Here is a 19,728-nt window from a genome sequence, read left to right as displayed (position 1 = left end):
TGACTAGTGAGTCAGGTCTCGGCCGCATTGCAACCTGGGCAAAATCTGAGACAACAGTCATTTTGTATGCTGGTAAAAATTTATATTGAGGTGAAAATCACAGAAGAATTGTGAGAAAACCATCACACACAGGTACAGACACTATATTATGAACTACACTAACTTTACAGCCCCTGTAGCATAGTCAAATAAAAAAAAATTCCTGGAATACCCCTTGAACCTTCTGGTATTGGTGAATAAAGGACATTATTGTGCAATTAACCTTGCCTTTGATATCTTGATGTTCTGTGCTGTTGTTCAGAAAAAATCAATATTCAAATGAGCTCATATGGGCACTGCTTGCCTGACGGTATCCCCAGGAGCACCGCAATGCTGATATAAGGAACCACAAAACCAGATAAAGACAATAGTACAAATCACACCTTTATTATAATAAAAGATACAAAAATAACAAACAATAGTGGAATCCAGGGATTTGGTTAAACACAGCCAGGGATCAGGAGCCAAAATGAGTAATCAGGAATAGCCAAACTCAGGATACTGGAAGCAATGTAGTCAAAAGTCAAAACCAGGATCAGGAACCAGTGTGGACGTCGTTCAGATCAGGGCCATACACAAAATCACAGTCAGGAATAACAGGAACATGCTTAGAGATCAAAGCTCACACAAGGCCCATAGAGGCAGTCGGAACTCATATTTAAAAAAAATAGCCAGGGCCCAGCAGGGAAAGTGGCTGGCTAATTAGCAGGAACAGCTGAGGTGTTGCTGAGAAACAAGTAGTGGAGTGGAGGAAGAGTGAGTACCTGACACCCAAACTCTCACTGACCAGTGATGGATCCACTGCAGTTTACCCAGTGGAATTTTAACCCCTTAAGGACATACAGTTATGCAAGTGGTAATTCCAGTACCCGACGCCGCCGGCTGGGATTAGACCAAGATGCCTGCTGAAATCATTGAGCAGGTACCCTGAGCAAACCTCTGGGGGGTCCTGGCGATTCAATCCAGATCGGCGATTTGCGGCAATTCCGGGCTGATTGGGTCTCTAGTGACTTGATCAGCCGGAAAATAGGGATGATCAGAGCTGCCAGAGACAGCCCTGATCATCCTTAAGGATAGGGGTGAGGTGGCAGGGGTGCCACCTACTCCTATCCCCTGTGATTGGCTGGTCAGGATCGCAAGGCAGGGGCGGGGGGTTGGAGTGACAGTTGAGATCCACGCTTTGCCCGCCCCTGGAACCCTGGGCAGAGTGGGGGAAGATGGCTGCGGGGGCCGTTGAGGCAGGGGGACCGGCGGCAGATACCTGGAAGACCTGGGGATCGGCGAGTGGAGCAGGCAGCTTGGAGGACTGTCAGGCAAGTGGAGGCAGCGGTGGCGTCAGAGGCAGCAGTGAAGATTGCTGTAAAGTGATCTACACTGCTGCTTCTAGGAGTTTCTAAGCTACAACTCCCAGCATGCCCAGACAGCTGTATGCTACAGAGGAAATTCTTTTCTTTTAAAATTTCTTTTTTTGTCTTGTCCACAGTGCTCTCTGCTGACACCTGATGCCCATATCAGAAACTGTCCAGAGCAGGATAAAATCCCCATAGCAAACCTGTGCTACTCTGGACAGTTCCTGACACGGACAGAGGTGTCAGCAGAGAGCACTGTGCACAATACAAAAAAGAAATTCAAAAAGAAAAGAATTTCCTCTGTAGCATACAGCTGCTAAAAAATACTGGAAGGGTAAAGATTTTTTAATAAAGTAATTTTCAAATCTGTTTAACTTTCTGGCACCAGTTCATTTAAAAAAAAGTTTTCCACCGGAGTACCCCTTTTAATAATCTGTCCCAAAAAATCTTAATGTCTTAAACATCAAACATTTTTATTCCAGGATATGAATGAACCAGCCAACACACATGCACATGGATCTGTGGATGGCTGCCCAGATGACAACCTGGAAAATCCTCCATATGTCCCTAGTAAGTTTCACTCTATAAATGAAAAAAAATATTTTAATATACACTGTATACTGCAGAAATATACAGGTAAGGCTATATTCACATTACTATTGAGCTCTGTGCCGTTCTGGATACGTTCGGATTTTTCCTTTGGCGCTGAATAGCCCCAAAACGGGTCAGAGCATAACTGACTCCACCGGTCATCACCAGGTGACTTGAATGGGGTCTGTCGGAAATCCGGTAGTTTATGGGAGTTTAAGAGAGATAAAAAAAAATAGCACCAGCATTTTTTTTCTCCACTAAACTTCCGTCATCTTGACGGAGTTGTCGGTGGAGCTCTATATAGCAAAGCCCAACTGCAATGTAAGAGGCCTAATGTATTTGTATTAAATGTAATATTCTTGTGTAAATACATCACACTTTGTAGAATATCATGTACTCCCACATATTATTAGCGTAGATATGTCGGTTTTATTTCCTGGGAGTATGTATGCCTCTGTTTTATGCCTCCTGATATTCAATTATATTTCTTTGATAATAATAAAAGTTATTTAAAAAAAAAAGTACTAAGAATACAAATATGGACCACAAACAAAGTTAGGGGCAAAACTAATTACAAACCTGCAAAAAAATATATAACAAAAATTTACTAATTAACTTAGGCAGCCACTGTCATATGTAAACTTAATAAATTCAAATCATAATGTAACACTCACGTTTCAGAAGACAGGAACACCGGTGGATGTGGATCTGCTGGACCTGTGTGGGAGAGGATTCGGACCATACCAGGGAGCGGAGTCTAAGATGCTGCTGGTTTTCACCAGAGCCCGCCGCAAAGCAGGATGGACTTGCTGCGGCAGGCGGCACCTAGGTCACTACCCTGTACGGCTCGACCACACAGGTGGCTGAGGAGATGCGAGGCACACGAAGGATGAGCACAAGTGAGAGTCAGCTCACCTCCCCCAGTGTTCTGCGCGGATCTGACCGGACCATGTGCGCAACATGAATGAAGAAAAATGCAAGTGATCCAGAAGAGTCTTGCTATTCCGGTTTATTGAGCATAAAATCAATACATCAAATAGGTGGTGGAGGAATATTGGACGCATTTCGGACGGAGATCTGTCCTTTGTCGGAATAGCAAGATTCTGCTGGGTCACTTGCATTTTTCTTCACAGGAGGGATAAGGTAGCTCGTAGTCAGGATAGCAGAAGGTCAGGGCAGGTGGCACAGTAGTGTAGTAAGGACGTAGCAGGAGGTCAGTAGGCAGGCGGCAGAGGAGCAAGGTCAGGTCACAGAGCAAAGGATCAGATACACGGCAAGGCAACTCTCAGGAATGCTTTCTCTCAGGCACAAGGCAACAAAGATCCAGTAGGGAAGTGTGGGAGGAGGAATTTATCAATGAGCCACAGGTGTACTACACTAATGGGTGCACTGGCCCTTTAAATCTTAAAGCTCCGGAGTGCGCAACCCTAGGGGATGGGGACACGCACGCCGGAGCAGAGAGGCGGGGGCAGGAGAAGCACCAAGTGAGTGACGGACTGGGATTCGCATGCGGGCGCGTCCTGCAACGCAATCCCAGCCCCGATGGCAGCAGCTGGTAACGGAACCATGCGCTCCCAGCCAGCGTGTGCGGCCAGAGCGCATAAAATAACACATAATAAACAAAGAAATGTATGACCACTACAATAGGGCAAGTTCACATATGAACCATAAGACCATAGGACTGGTCCTCAAAGTTATCTTATGAACATATGTATATGAAATATGTTGCTTACTCTTTATTTAATTAGAAAAGATTATTAGAGAATAACAGTCACTCAGAATCATGTGAAGAACGTGAAGGCTATGTTCACACCGTGTAAAATAAATGAAAAACCTGTCCGTATAATTCCATTTTAGCTATTTATTTAACCATATGATTCTTCCACCATCTCAGCTAACTGAATGTAAGGCTGCCAAAGAGAGTCCTAATGGGTCCATATTATGGCCTTTTTAAAGTGCATAGATGGGGAATGTTTGTCAAAAACCCTTTCTAATGTTATAGATGTGTTCGGCTCTAAGTATTCACATGTCTGTAACGACCTGGCAAATTCATTTCATTTCATGTGAACCGTTTTTTAATGAAAAAAACTTAAAATGGGATGTCCAATCTCCACAAACAGCTACAAAACCTGTGAAAGAGGATATCCACATAATGGCAAGGTCAATGCAGGATCCCTTCATTAAACCACCAGTAATTAAAGGGTCAAAAGAAATGACAAATTAAAATGATTTTGAAAAAAAAAAACTTTATATTTCGCTATTTTTGTCATGTATGGGCAGGGAAGAGTGAAGCCCTGAACTCACCTGCTCCCACTTGCCCTGCCTACTTGCGTACCCGCCCTAGGCGACGGGTCCACAACCACGGTGACAGTCCCTGCCTGAATAAGTGCAGGGAGTAAAACGTCAACAAAATAAACTTACAACACAGACGGAGATTGGGACACTGTATGGAATCATACACACTAACAGAAATAATAACTAAACATACACACAATATGTCACAGTCCACAAGCCGAGTCAGTACCAAGAGATAACAGATAAGCTAGACTGCAGAAACAGGAAAGGAGTCAGAAAGCAGAGCGAATGGGTCAAATTGCCAGAAATACAAAATGCTGTACAAACGTTAGCTAGGAGTATGAGCTCTTTCGCAGGCGACACCTGGATGAATACTGAGGCTTTTATTAGGGAGCTAAGCAGGTGAAAAGCCAACAAGGTCAGCTGACCATCAGAGAACAGGGCATTTCCACAGTAACCACAATAACAAAAGACCTCAGTGCAGATTTACCTTCGGGTTATTACAATTTTATGCATAAAAGAAATTTCAAAATTCTATTTTGTTTTACTATAGACCTCACATTAAAAAAAAGTAAGTAAAAAATGGCAGCATGTAGGTTTGAGTAAAGATACTTTTTAAGTTTGTAAAACTAATTTCTTCTATTCATTTTATTCCCAGGGGTAGTAGGAGGTGTACTACGGGATACTACGATCTGTGCTTCCAGTCATCAACATCTCTCAACACACTACAACCTCCATAACCTATATGGCTTCTTTGAAGCCATAGCATCTCATGAGTGAGTGTAAAAGATTTAATAAAAGATTCCAAAATGTTGAAATTTATCATTCCCTGCTTCGGCGCAGGGTCGCACAAATTGTGCAAATTTTGTGTGCAAGTACCATCTTTGCGAAAAGAAAAATACATTTGCGCAATGTTTGCCTCAACTGAGCTGGCTTAGGGATTGACAATATTTGGAACATAGTTACATGACATGACTACCATTAACTCCTCGCTGTGACTAGAGATTAGCTGCATTGCCATGTGGCCATGTGAGGTATAGTTGTGCTATTGATGTGAACAAGAGTATGGTGAACAATGCAGGTGGTAAGTACATTACAGTATTTGATTGATTTAGAGGCTGCTAAGCTTAAAGGGGTACTCCACTCCTAGACATCTTATCCCCTATCCAAAGGATAGGTGATAAGATGTCTGATTATGGGGGTCCCACCACTGGGGACCCCCGCAGTCTCCCTGCTGCACCCGGCATTCGTTCAGAGCGTCAGGTACAACGCTGAAGTGCTGGAGGCTCGTGACGTCATGGCCACTCCCCGCTTGTGATGTCACTGTCACGCTCCCTCAATGCAAGTCTATGGGAGGGGGCATGATGGCCGTCACGCCCCCTCTTATAGACTTGCATTGAGGGGACATGGCCGTGGCGTCACGAGCGGGGCGTGGCCATGACTTCACGAGCCTACGGCACTTCAGCGTTGCACCTGTCGCTCTGAACGAATGCCGGGTGCAGCAGGGAGATCAAGGGGGCCCTTAGTGGTGGGGCGTGACCGTGAGGTCACGAGCCTCCACCCCGTGCACCAGATGTCTGGGGTGCCACAGCCGAGATTGCGGGGTCCCAACGGCAGGACCCCCGCGATAGGACATCTTATCCCCTATCCTTTGGATAGGGGATAAAATGTCTAAGGGAGGAGTACCCTTTTAAATCCCCATTTCATCTGGATTAAAATCCACAATGGAATACATCAGCAGCGAAAGAATGTAATTTTACAAAATCTTTACCATATATTGTTGAAATTGCATCAAAACTAATGTGTTGTGAATTTTGCGGTGGAATTTCCATAGATCCACAGAACAATTCTGAAGTTCGGAAAAAAAAAAGCTCTATTTTACCCTATACGCCCCTCCCCTAGCACTCTGATGGCACTGCTACCCTTCACTCTCTGTGCACTTGGCATCCACCAATGACACTTTGGTACACGTGACTGCTGCAGTGATTCCATGTGGATGTGCTAATACATCAGATCTACAACAAAATCTAGGTTTAATTAATAGAATTTTTTTTATCTATTCTGTCAGTGCTATGATCAAGATCAGAGGAAAACGACCCTTTGTCATTTCTCGATCCACATTCTCCAGCCATGGTCGATATGCAGGTCATTGGACAGGAGATGTAGAGAGCACCTGGGAACAGTTGTATTACTCTATACCCGGTAAGATGTTTTTACTAGGAATTTTTAGGCAGTTTGGATTCTAGACACTCAAACTTAAAGGGGTTGTCCAGTTAAAGAAACAACTTGTGTCTGCTGTCATAAAATAAATAATATAGCAACTTACTAACAGAATGTTATTGTCACGATTCGGCTGGCAGGAGGTGGATCCTCTGTGCCAGAGAGGGATTGGCGTGGACCGTGCTAGTGGACCGGTTCTAAGTTACTACTGGTATTCACCAGAGCCCGCCGCAAAGCGGGATGGTCTTGCAGCGGCGGTAGTAACCAGGTCGTATCCACTAGCAACGGCTCAACCTCTCTGACTGCTGAAGATAGGCGCGGTACAAGGGAGTAGACAAGAGCAAGGTCGGACGTAGCAGAAGGTCGGGGCAGGCAGCAAGGATCGTAGTCAGGGGCAACGGCAGGAGGTCTGGAACACAGGCTAGGAACACACAAGGAAACGCTTTCACTGGCACAATGGCAACAAGATCCGGCGAGGGAGTGCAGGGGAAGTGAGGTATACATAGGGAGTGCACAGGTGAACACACTAATTAGACCAACTGCGCCAATCAGTGGCGCAGTGGCCCTTTAAATCGCAGAGACCCGACGCGCGCGCGCCCTAGGGAGCGGGGCCGCGCGCGTCGGGACAGGACCGCCGGAGAGCGAGTCAGGTACGGGAGCCGGGGTGCGCATCGCGAGCGGGCACCACCCGCATCGCGAATCGCATCCCGGCTGGGGGCAGTATCGCAGCGCACCCGGTCAGTAGATCTGACCAGGGCGCTGCAGTAGCGAGGATGTTGCGAGCGCTCCGGGGAGGAGCGGGGACCCGGAGTGCTCGGCGTAACAGTACCCCCCCCCTTGGGTCTCCCCCTCTTCTTGGAGCCTGAGAACCTGAGGACCAGACTTTTGTCTAGGATGTTGTCCTCAGGTTCCCAGGATCTCTCTTCAGGACCACAGCCCTCCCAATCAACCAAAAAAAATTTTTTCCCTCTGACCGTCTTGGAGGCCAGTATCTCCTTGACGGAGAAGATGTCAGAAGAACCGGAAACAGGAGTGGGAGAAACAAGTTTGGGAGAGAAACGGTTGATGATGAGTGGTTTAAGGAGAGAGACATGAAAGGCATTGGGAATACGAAGAGAAGGAGGAAGAAGAAGTTTGTAAGAGACAGGATTAATTTGGCACAAGACTTTGAAAGGACCAAGATAGCGTGGTCCCAGTTTGTAACTGGGGACACGAAAGCGGACATATTTAGCGGAGAGCCATACCTTGTCTCCGGGAGCAAAAATGGGGGGAGCTCTTCTTTTCTTATCGGCAAACTTTTTCATGCGAGATGAAGCCTGTAAAAGAGAATTTTGGGTCTCTTTCCATATGGTGGAAAGATCACGAGTCACTTCATCCACAGCGGGCAAACCAGAGGGCAAGGGAATAGGGAGGGGGGGAAGAGGGTGACGTCCGTACACCACGAAAAATGGGGATTTAGCAGAAGATTCAGAGACTCTGAAGTTGTACGAGAATTCGGCCCATGGTAGAAGATCTGCCCAGTCATCCTGGCGGGAGGAAACAAAATGCCGTAAATAGTCACCCAGGACCTGGTTAATTCTTTCTACTTGCCCATTGGATTGAGGATGATAAGCAGAAGAGAAGTTTAATTTAATCTTGAGTTGTTTACAGAGAGCCCTCCAGAATTTTGACACGAATTGGACGCCTCTATCCGAGACGATCTGCGTGGGCAAACCGTGAAGACGAAAAATGTTTACAAAAAATTGTTTTGCCAACTGAGGCGCTGAAGGAAGACCAGGAAGAGGAATAAAATGTGCCATCTTGGAAAATCGATCAACGACCACCCAAACAACAGTGTTGCCACGGGATGGGGGTAGGTCTGTAATAAAGTCCATACCAATCAGAGACCAAGGCTGTTCGGGGACAGGCAGAGGATGAAGGAGACCAGCAGGCTTCTGGCGAGGAGTCTTATCCCGGGCACAGACAGTACAGGCCCGCACAAAATCAACAACATCCGTCTCCAGAGTCGGCCACCAATAGAAACGAGAGATGAGTTGCAAGGACTTTTTGATGCCCGCATGGCCTGCGAGGTGGGAGGAGTGACCCCATTTGAGAATCCCGAGACGTTGGCGTGAAGAAACGAAGGTCTTCCCTGGAGGAGTTTGCCTGATGGAGGCTGGAGAAGTGGAGATCAGACAGTCCGGAGGAATGATGTGTTGCGGAGAGACCTCTACTTCCGAGGAATCCGAGGAACGAGAGAGAGCATCGGCCCTAATGTTCTTGTCGGCAGGGCGAAATTGAATTTCAAAGTTAAAACAGACAAAGAACAACGACCACCTGGCCTGGCGAGGATTCAGCCGTTGGGCAGACTGGAGAAAGGAGAGATTCTTGTGATCGGTGTAAATGATAACTGGAAATTTTGATCCCTCCAGCAGATGCCTCCATTCCTCAAGTGCCAATTTAATGGCCAGTAGTTCTCGATCCCCGATGGAGTAGTTCCTCTCCACCGGAGAGAAGGTCCTAGAAAACAAAACCACAAGTAACAGCATGCCCGGAAGAATTTTTTTGTAGAAGGACCGCTCCAGCTCCCACTGAGGAGGCATCAACCTCCAATAGGAAGGGTTTAGATGGGTCAGGTCTGGAGAGCACGGGAGCAGAAGAAAAGGCAGACTTGAGCCGTTTAAATGCGTCTTCCGCTTGGGGAGACCAGGACTTAGGATTGGCATTCTTCTTGGTTAAAGCCACGATAGGGGCCACAATGGTGGAAAAATGTGGAATAAATTGTCTGTAATAATTGGCGAACCCCAAAAAACGTTGGATAGCACGGAGTCCGGAGGGGCGTGGCCAATCTAAGATGGCAGAGAGTTTATCTGGGTCCATTTGTAGTCCCTGGCCAGAGACCAAGTATCCTAGGAAAGGAAGAGATTGACATTCAAACAGACATTTCTCCATTTTGGCATAAAGTTGATTGTCTCGAAGTCTCTGAAGAACCATGCGGACATGCTGGCGATGTTCTTCTAAGTTGGCAGAAAAAATCAGAATATCGTCCAGATACACAACAACACAGGAATATAAGAGATCACGAAAAATTTCATTAACAAAGTCTTGGAAGACGGCAGGGGCGTTGCACAGGCCAAAGGGCATGACCAGATACTCAAAGTGTCCATCTCTGGTGTTAAATGCAGTTTTCCATTCGTCCCCCTCCCTGATGCGGATGAGATTATAAGCACCTCTTAAATCCAGTTTGGTAAAGATGTGGGCACCTTGAAGGCGATCAAAGAGTTCTGAGATAAGAGGTAGGGGGTAGCGGTTCTTTACCGTGATTTTATTAAGTCCGCGGTAATCAATGCAAGGACATAGGGAGCCATCTTTTTTGGACACAAAGAAAAATCCAGCTCCGGCAGGAGAGGAGGATTTGCGGATAAACCCCTTTTTTAAATTTTCCTGGATGTATTCAGACATAGCAAGAGTCTCTGGGGCGGACAGAGGATAAATTCTGCCCCGGGGTGGAGTAGTGCCCGGGAGGAGGTCAATAGGACAGTCATAAGGCCTGTGAGGAGGTAAAGTCTCAGCTTGCTTTTTGCAAAATACGTCAGCATAGTCCATATAAACCTTATGGAGACCGGTTACAGGGGGAACCACAGGGTCACGGCAGGGAGTACTGGGAACCGGTTTAAGACAGTCCTTGAAACAAGAAGTACCCCAGCTCTTGATCTCTCCTGTGGACCAATCAAGGGTTGGGGAATGGCGTTGAAGCCACGGTAGTCCAAGGAGAATTTCGGAAGTGCAATTGGAGAGGACCAAAAACTCAATTTTTTCGTGATGAGGTCCGATGCACATTAGGAGGGGCTCCGTGCGGTAACGCACGGTACAGTCCAATCTTTCATTGTTAACACAATTGATGTAGAGGGGTCTGGCGAGACTGGTCACCGGGATGTTGAACCTGTTGTTGAGAGAGGCCAAAATAAAATTTCCTGCAGATCCGGAATCCAAGAAGGCCATAGTAGAGAAGGAGAAGGTAGAGGCAGATATCCGCACAGGCACAGTAAGGCGTGGAGAAGCAGAGTTGACATCAAGCACTGTCTCACCTTTGTGCGGAGTCAGCGTACGTCTTTCCAGGCGGGGAGGACGGATAGGACAATCCTTCAGGAAGTGTTCGGTACCGGCACAGTACAGGCAAAGATCCTCCATGCGGCGTCGTCTCCTCTCTTGAGGTGTCAAGCGAGACCACTTGCATAGTCAACTTGCATAGCCTCCACGGCGGGAGGCACAGGAACGGATTGCAGAGGACCAGAGGAGAGAGGAGCCGGGGAGAAAAAACGCCTCGTGCGAACAAAGTCCATATCCTGGCGGAGCTCCTGACGCCTTTCGGAAAAACGCATGTCAATGCGAGTGGCTAGATGAATGAGTTCATGCAGGGTAGCAGGAATTTCTCGTGCGGCCAGAACATCTTTAATGTTGCTGGATAGGCCTTTTTTAAAGGTCGCGCAGAGGGCCTCATTATTCCAGGATAATTCGGAAGCAAGAGTACGGAATTGGATGGCGTACTCGCCAACGGAAGAATTACCCTGGACCAGGTTCAGCAGGTCAGTCTCAGCAGAAGAGGCTCGGGCAGGTTCCTCAAAGACACTTCGAATTTCCGAGAAGAAGGAGTGTACAGAGGCAGTGACGGGGTCATTGCGGTCCCAGAGCGGTGTGGCCCATGACAGAGCTTTCCCAGACAGAAGGCTGACTACGAAAGCCACCTTAGACCTTTCAGTAGGAAACTGGTCCGACATCATCTCCAAGTGCAGGGAACATTGTGAAAGAAAGCCACGGCAAAACTTAGAGTCCCCATCAAATTTATCCGGCAAGGATAGTCGTAGGCCGGAAGCGGCCACTCGCTGCGGAGGAGGTGCAGGAGCTGGCGGAGGAGATGATTGCTGAAGCTGTGGTAGTAGCTGCTGTAGCATCACGGTCAGTTGAGACAGCTGGTGGCCTTGTTGCGCTATCTGTTGCGACTGCTGGGCGACCACCGTGGTGAGGTCGGCGACAACTGGCAGTGGAACTTCAGCGGGATCCATGGCCGGATCTACTGTCACGATTCGGCTGGCAGGAGGTGGATCCTCTGTGCCAGAGAGGGATTGGCGTGGACCGTGCTAGTGGACCGGTTCTAAGTTACTACTGGTATTCACCAGAGCCCGCCGCAAAGCGGGATGGTCTTGCAGCAGCGGTAGTAACCAGGTCGTATCCACTAGCAACGGCTCAACCTCTCTGACTGCTGAAGATAGGCGCGGTACAAGGGAGTAGACAAGAGCAAGGTCGGACGTAGCAGAAGGTCGGGGCAGGCAGCAAGGATCGTAGTCAGGGGCAACGGCAGGAGGTCTGGAACACAGGCTAGGAACACACAAGGAAACGCTTTCACTGGCACAATGGCAACAAGATCCGGCGAGGGAGTGCAGGGGAAGTGAGGTATACATAGGGAGTGCACAGGTGAACACACTAATTAGACCAACTGCGTCAATCAGTGGCGCAGTGGCCCTTTAAATCGCAGAGACCCGGCGCGCGCGCGCCCTAGGGAGCGGGGCCGCGCGCGCCGGGACAGGACCGACGGAGAGCGAGTCAGGTACGGGAGCCGGGGTGCGCATCACGAGCGGGCACCACCCGCATCGCGAATCGCATCCCGGCTGGGGGCGGTATCGCAGCCCACCCGGTCAGTAGATCTGACCGGGGCGCTGCAGTAGCGAGGATGTTGCGAGCGCTCCGGGGAGGAGCGGGGACCCGGAGCGCTCGGCGTAACAGTTATTAGCCATAGTGCAGAGATCTTCCAAATCATCTGTGCTGGCTCCCTTGTAAGCTGTGACATCACATCACAGGCTCTAAATGGAGAGCTCCTATCCCTCCTCCCCTCTCCCTTCCCTGTCAGCATAGGACGAGATTAGTGATGTGAAGTGGGAAGCTGGTATTACTGCTCATTAGATTTATATGCAGCAGCATCGCAAGGCAGTAACATTCGGGCCTCAGATTAAATGACTGTTGCTGTGAATGTTTTGCTCAGCGTCTGCCTCACTCTCCCTATCTCACTGCTGCAGGCTGCGGTGCTGGTATTGTTACACACTGACATAACAGCTAGCAACCCATAACTGTCCAGCATATACCTTGCAGTACTATCCATACATAGCAGGGACAAGCATGAGTTACTTCATGTGAAGATAAGACAGGGCCATCAAAGGAGAGAGGGGGAGTTAACCCATTACTGTCCTCCTGCAGTGCCATGATCCATACAGGGACAAGCATTGGGGTCTCTTAGTCACAGCAGTAAGGTATGTATGTTAATGTAATCTTACGAGTGTGTTGTATGTCTGACTATATGGTAATCATGTGCATGTATGTCATACATGTGCAAAAGTGTGCCTATGTAAGTGGTTACAGTGTGTGTGAGTGTGTCTGTGTAAATGACCATGGTGCACATGACTGAGTATGTGTTAGGGCTCTTTAAGACAGGCCGAAGGGAGACAAGCAACAAGTGCTGATCTTGCTGATCAGTGCTTCTTTGCTGATCCTTCACAAGGCTCAATCAGTTGTGCTGTCTGACCAGATTGTTCATGTGGCCCATTAAATTCATCATTGCCGGCTGTACATCAGGGTGATGTGTGGCCGATAGCATTAATTTATATGGTCCCACAAAAGATCCAATCAGCACATAAATGAGTGTTTGCTCTTTCTTCGGGAATGAGTCTTCCTAGGAAAAAGACATTATGGCCTAAATATTGGTGGATGCATAAAGGGGACCTCTCTCTTATAATTGCTGCCCAAGTCTCTTTAAGACTATGTTAGGCACATAGAAAGAAATGTGTTTGTAAGGGACATGCTATGGTATATGCCAGTATCCAATTCTTCAGGGTTGCTGATGTATACCACAGTAATTTGCTGTCAATGGGTGTTTATGCTGTGGATTTGAGCAGTAATACCAGCTGTGTGTATGCTGCGTAAATCTAATAATCAGTAATACCAGCTCCCCCTCTTCACATTACTGGTCTTGTCCCCTGCTAACAGGAGGGGAGAAGGGATGTAAGTTTTGCATCCAGAACCCGTGACATGATGTCACAGCTTACAAGGGAGAGAACCCAGCTGATATGAAAGATCTGTGCACTATGGCTAACAATATTATATTAGTAAGTTGCTTTATTGTACTTTTCAATACAATACACAGGTTGTTTTTTCCCCAAACAACTCCTTTAATACAGCTAAAAAGCTGCTGTGTAAACAACTTGCTCAGCATTGCTATGTTTCATCTGATAAACCAAGAATGCCTAATAGCTCTCCTTCAGAATGAGGAAAATTGTTTCTCTAGTGCCACCTATTGGACATTGCTACCAGTTTGGTCAACGTTTAACCCATAGAGGGCCTTGAAACATGATTATCTAAGAACTGTTCATTTATTTATCATGACATAAAAAAAATATCCCACCTCAGTTTTTTAAACCTCTGCGAGTCCAGACAATCTCTTACTTACTCTGGTGAAATCTGTAAATAAGCCCATGGCTATTAGGGTTAGTCATCACATGATCCCGGGCATACCTATTTATTTCAGTAGTCCTCTCCATTCATGATATATATTCCTTTTTGCCAATTTGCAAATAAGTGCCATGGGGTGTTTTCCATCATGGTTGTAAGGGTCACAGCAAGTGGTGGATCCTCTGGGCCTGTGTGGATGATGACGTGAGCCGTGCCAGGGAGCAGAGTCTTCACCAGTTTTCACCAGTTTTCACCAGCTCCCGCTACAAAGTGGGATGGTCTTGCTGTGGCAGGCGGCACCCAGGTTGCTACCCCTAGCACGACTCGCCCACACAGGTAGCTGAGATGAAGTGAGGCACAGGAGGTCAAGACAAGATGTGGTCATGACAGCCGTAGGTCAGGGCAGGTGGCACAGTAGCAGGGTCTTTTAACGGAACTAGGATCAGGTACTTGGATAGACAGGATCACAGGAACACAGTAGCTTTCACTCAGGCACTAGGGCAACAAAGATCCGGCACAGGGCATGGGGAGGTGCACACACTTATAGAAAAGGAACAGGTGAAGACACTAATTAGGGCATACTGGCCCTTTAAATCCAAGAGCTCCAGCACACGCGTGCGCACCCTAGGAGGCGGAGGCACGCGCGCCAGGACTGAGAACACGGAAGACCAGGGAGGTGAGTGACGGGCTGGAATTCGCATGCGGGCACGTCCCACGATGCGAATCCCAGCCCCGCGGGCAGCAGGGACATGAGAGGAGAGCGCTCACAGCCAGTGTGTCTGGCCGGAGCACTGACGTAACAATGGTAAAAGCCCAGACAGAGCCCATGTCTACTTTATCAGGGCCCCATGGCTAGCATCTGCCTGTAGGTAAAGACATTAGATAAAGAGGAGATGGGCTGGACTCTTGCCATGCTGTGGAATACTCCCCCATGGCACTTGTGCCTGATATGCATACTAACAAAATGGCTTTTATTTTGGTGCTATTGAAGACTATTACAATAAAAAGGCATGTCTGGAATCAGATGAGAAGCCCTCTCTAGCCATGAGCGTATTTACACCCCTGTTTCCACTTTACAGGTGCAGGGGGTTAGATCTGCTGACAGATTTCCTTTGAAAATATTTTCCAAAGTTTCTTTAATAAAGCAACAACAGGTCTCATATGGTTTCTTTCTTTCCTTTGCAGGTATACTAATGTTTAATATGTACGGGGTTCCTTTAGTTGGAACAGATCTTTGTGGGTTTGTGGGTAATGTAACAGAAGAACTTTGTGTGCGCTGGAGTCAGGTCGGCGCATTTTATCCATTTATGAGGAACCACAACACAATGGATGCAACGGTAAGAAAATCATTTCACTTATGTCATTGTACATTTAGTAAGGACCTATGGTTACTGGTCTTCTAGAATTCCTTGGTTCCATACTTAAAGGGGTACTCTGCCCCTAGACATCTTATTTCCTATCCAAAGGATAGGGGATAAAATGTCAGATCTCGCCACGCCCCCTCCATTCATGTCTATTGCCCAGTGTACTAGCTGTCATACCCCCTCCCATAGACATGAATGGAGGGGGCATGGTGTGATGTCACAAACACGGAAGCCCCAGGCTTCCATGTTCAGAGCGCCGTGGGCCAGCCCGGAGATCGCTGGGGTCCCCGTTTCCGGACCCCGCGATCAGACATCTTATCCCCTATCCTTTGAATAGGGGATAAGATGTCTAGGAGTGGAGTATCCCTTTAAGTATTATACTGTTCCACTGTATACTATAGTGGAAGCTTATTTGCTTATCATTTACCATTTGTTGAAGCATGTACTGTATATATATTTCTCTTGGTCTCCACTGTCACGATGCCGGCTGGCAGAAGGTGGATCCTTTGTGCCAGAGAGGGATTGGCGTGGACCGTGCTAGTGGACCGGTTCTAAGTCACTACTGGTGTTCACCAGAGCCCGCCGCAAAGCGGGATGGTCTTGCTGCGGCGGTAGTGACCAGGTCGTATCCACTAGCAACGGCTCAACCTCTCTGACTGCTGAAGATAGGCGCGGTACAAGGGAGTAGACAGGAGCAAGGTCGGACGTAGCAGAAGGTCGGGGCAGGCAGCAAGGATCGTAGTCAATATGGCAATAGCAGGAGGTCAAGTACACAGTAAGGACAAACACAGTAAACGCTTTCTCAAGGCTCTAAGGCAACAAGATCCGGCAGGGGAGTGCAGGGGCAGTGATCAGATATAGTCTGGGAGCAGGTGGAAGCCAATTAAGCTAATTGGGCCAGGCACCAATCATTGGTGCACTGGCCCTTTAAGCCTCAGGGAGCTGGCGCGCGCGCCCTAGAGAGCGGAGCCGCGCGCGCCAGCACATGACAGCAGGGGACCGGAACGGGTAAGTGACCTGGGATGCGATTCGCGAGCGGGCGCGTCCCGCTGTGCGAATCGCATCCCCGACGGCCATGACCGTGCAGCGCTCCCGGTCAGCGGGACCGACCGGGGCGCTGCGGAGAGAGAGACGCCGTAAGCGCTCCGGGGAGGAGCGGGGACCCGGAGCGCTAGGCGTAACATCCACGTTGCTACTAAGCTGTTGTGAACACTAAGAGTTTTCTGCATTTTAAATGTTTTAGTGTGTAAATTTTCGGAGAATCTCGCAATCTAATGTCTTCAATCTATGGGCAGGGAAAAGCCTTATTTTCAATATTTTTAATCCTTGGCTGGTTGACTGAGGGAATTTGGAAAATACTAAAATCTAGTTTTACTCAATGCATTCCAGTAGTAGGTAGTGTAGAGATGCAAGAGCACACTTTAAAGTGGTACTCCAGGGGAATTATTTTTTTTTTTTTTAAATCAACTGGTGCCAGAAAGTTAAGCAGATTTGTAAATTATTTAAATTAAAAAATCTTTACCCTTCCAGTACTTTTTAGCAGCTGTATGCTAGAGAGGAAATTTTTTATTTCTTTTTTGTCTTGTCCACAGTGCTCTCTACTGACACCTCTGTCCGTGTCAGGAACTGTCCAGAGAAGTATAGGTTTGCTATGGGGATTTTCACCTGCTCTGGACAGTTCCTGATACGGCATCAGGTGTCAGCAGAGAGCACTGTGGACAAGACAAAAAAGAAATTCAAAAAGAAAATAATTTCCTCTGTAGCATACAGCTACTAAAAATAATAATAGAAGAATAGAATAGACTTTTAATAGAAGTCATTTATAAATCTGGCACCAGTTGATTTAAAAAAAAAAATATGTTTTTCACCGGAGTACCCCTTTAACCTGTTTAGGACCCAGGGCGTACCTGTATATCCTGAGTCCACTCCTGATCTATAACGTGGAGCCACGGCGTCGGGCCCGGCCTCTAATAACGGCCAGGACCCGTGGCTAATAGCGCGCGGCATTGATCGTGGTGCCGTGCGCTATTAACCCTTTAGACTCGGCGTTCAAAGTTGAACGCTGCGTCTAAAATGAAAGTGAAACCATGCCGGTTAGCTCAGGGAGCTATTCAGGATAGCAGCGGCGAAATCGCAGCATCCCGAACAGCTTACATGACAGCTGGAGGGTCCCTACCTGCCTCCTCTCTGTCTGATCACCGAATGACTGCTCAGTGCCTGAGATCCAGTAATGAGCAGTCAAGCGGCAGAATCATCGATCAATGGTTTCCTATGAGAAACCAGTGATCAATGTAAAAGATCAGTGTGTGCAGTGTTATAGGTCCCTATGGGAGCTATAACACTGCAAAAAAAAAGTGGAAAAAAAAGTGAATAAAGATCATTTAACCCCTCCCCTATTAAAAGTTTGAATCACCCCCCTTTTCCAATAAAAAAAAAAAACAAACAGTGTAAATAAAAATAAACATATGTGGTATCGCCGCATGAGGAAATGTCCGAATTATAAAAATATATCGTTAATTAAACCGCACGGTCAATGGCGTACGCGCAAAAAAATTCAATAAGTCCTATCAATGCAAAAATTGTACCACTAAAAACTTCAGATCACGGCGCAAAAAATGAGCCCTCATACCGCCCCATACGTGGAAAAATAAAAAAAGTTATAGGGGTCAGAAGATGACAATTTTAAACGTATACATTTTCCTGCATGTAGTTATGATTTTTTCCAGAAGTACGACAAAATCCAACCTATATAAGTAGGGTATCATTTTAATTGTATGGACCTACAGAATAAAGATAAGGTGTCATTTTTATCGAAAAATGTACTGCGTAGAAACGGAAGCCCCCAAAAGTTACAAAATGGCTTTTTTTTTTTTTCAATTTGTCGCACAATGATTTTTTTTTCCGTTTCGTGGTAGATTTTTGGGTAAAATGACTGATGTCATTACAAAGTAGAATTGGTGGCGCAAAAAATAAGCCATCAAATGGATTTTTAGGTGAAAAACTGAAAGAGTTATGATTTTTTTTAAATAAGAAGGAAAAAACAAAAATGCAAAAAAAACGAAAAACCCCGGGTCCTTAAGGAATAAGGCTACATTCACATTACAAAAAAGGAGATTCCATCTGCAGCGGGGTGCCAAAGAAATCCATTAATACTAGGACTGCACTGACATGCATCATCACCATTGATAGGAATGCGGTTCCCACGAAATTCTGCCAAAAGAATGAACCAGTTTATTCTCTCGCCAGAGTCTGGAATTTTCATTGCATGGCAAAATTTTCGGCAACGGAAATTCTGCAGTGTGCACGGTGCAGCAATATCCCATTGAAGACAAATAAGATTTCTAACATTCTGTTCTCACTTTGTTATTATGGGGTATTAAGTTTAAAATGGAGGAAAACTAGAATTTTATTTTTATTTTTTTTTAGCACAAGGCCGCAAGAACAAAATGTGAAAAAGTGAAAGGGTCTGGAGTCTTTCCGGTTGCACTGTAATTGACTTAAAGGGGTACTCCGCTGCTCGGCGTTTTGAACAAACTGTTCCGAAAGCTGGAGCTGGCATCGGGAGCTTGTGACGTCATAGCCACGCCCCCTCATGATGTCATCCGTCACACCCTCTCCCATAGACTTGCATTGAGGGGGCGGGGCGTGATATCATGAGGGGGCAGAGTTATGACATTACAAGCTCCCGTCGCCGGCTCCAGCGTCCACCAGTTTGCTCCAAACGCTGAGCAGCGGAGTACCCCTTTGAAGGTGTACTCATCCCACAGACATCCCATAGACATGGAGGGGGTGTGGAGTGATGTCACGTCTCTGGCCACCCACTGTTTAGAATGCCGGGTGCGGCATGGGTGCTGCACGGTGATCGCAGGGGTCCTTTGGATAGGAGATAAGATGTCTGTGGGCGGAGTACCCCTTTAATGAAAGTCGAGAAAAAACATAGCTGCATTTTTGTAGTTGTTGCTATATTTTTACATTGATATCAAACATAATGTTGTCCATGTTTATCCATTTACAGCCACAGGAGCCGTATGTATTTAGCAATGAAGCCCAAGAAGCCATAAGAAAAGCTGCGTTGAAACGTTATATGCTGCTTCCCTATCTATACACTTTGTTCCACAAGGCCCACACTCGTGGAGATACTGTGGCTAGAGCTCTTTTTCTGGAGTAAGTACATCTCAAAGGAATCTGTCAACCGTTTTAAGTCCACTCCACTTCATGCATAGAAGTGTAATGATACCTTGTGTTATAGTTATGCAACCTGTATGTCGAAGGAAAACTTCTATTACTGCTCCAGCCACCATCATGGCAAGTGCCCAGAAGGCAGGCCTTAACGTTAAGTGCCAAAAGCTCACTATATTGGATGTTTCTCCAGACCCTCTTCTCAACTCTAAATG

At 46.9% G+C, this 19,728-nt stretch overlaps 1 protein-coding gene across 5 annotated transcripts in view; it reads left to right on the top strand.

Annotated features, from left to right (window-relative positions):
- LOC130297439 (lysosomal alpha-glucosidase-like) overlaps window positions 1-19,728 on the top strand; it is an 83,934-nt gene that overhangs the window by 55,858 nt on the left and 8,348 nt on the right. For all 5 annotated transcript variants that reach the window (XM_056549918.1, XM_056549914.1, XM_056549917.1 and 2 more), the window contains exons 11-15: window positions 1,871-1,958; window positions 4,933-5,050; window positions 6,343-6,476; window positions 15,156-15,307; window positions 19,350-19,498. In XM_056549918.1, the coding sequence (XP_056405893.1) occupies window positions 1,871-1,958; window positions 4,933-5,050; window positions 6,343-6,476; window positions 15,156-15,307; window positions 19,350-19,498 (641 nt within the window). The remainder of the gene's footprint in view (window positions 1-1,870; window positions 1,959-4,932; window positions 5,051-6,342; window positions 6,477-15,155; window positions 15,308-19,349; window positions 19,499-19,728) is intronic.

Source organism: Hyla sarda, chromosome 13, assembly GCF_029499605.1.
Source record: "Hyla sarda isolate aHylSar1 chromosome 13, aHylSar1.hap1, whole genome shotgun sequence".
Lineage (NCBI taxonomy): Eukaryota > Metazoa > Chordata > Amphibia > Anura > Hylidae > Hyla > Hyla sarda.
The sequence above is the reverse complement of the archived record's forward strand: the minus strand, read 5'-3'. Positions and strand labels throughout refer to the sequence as shown.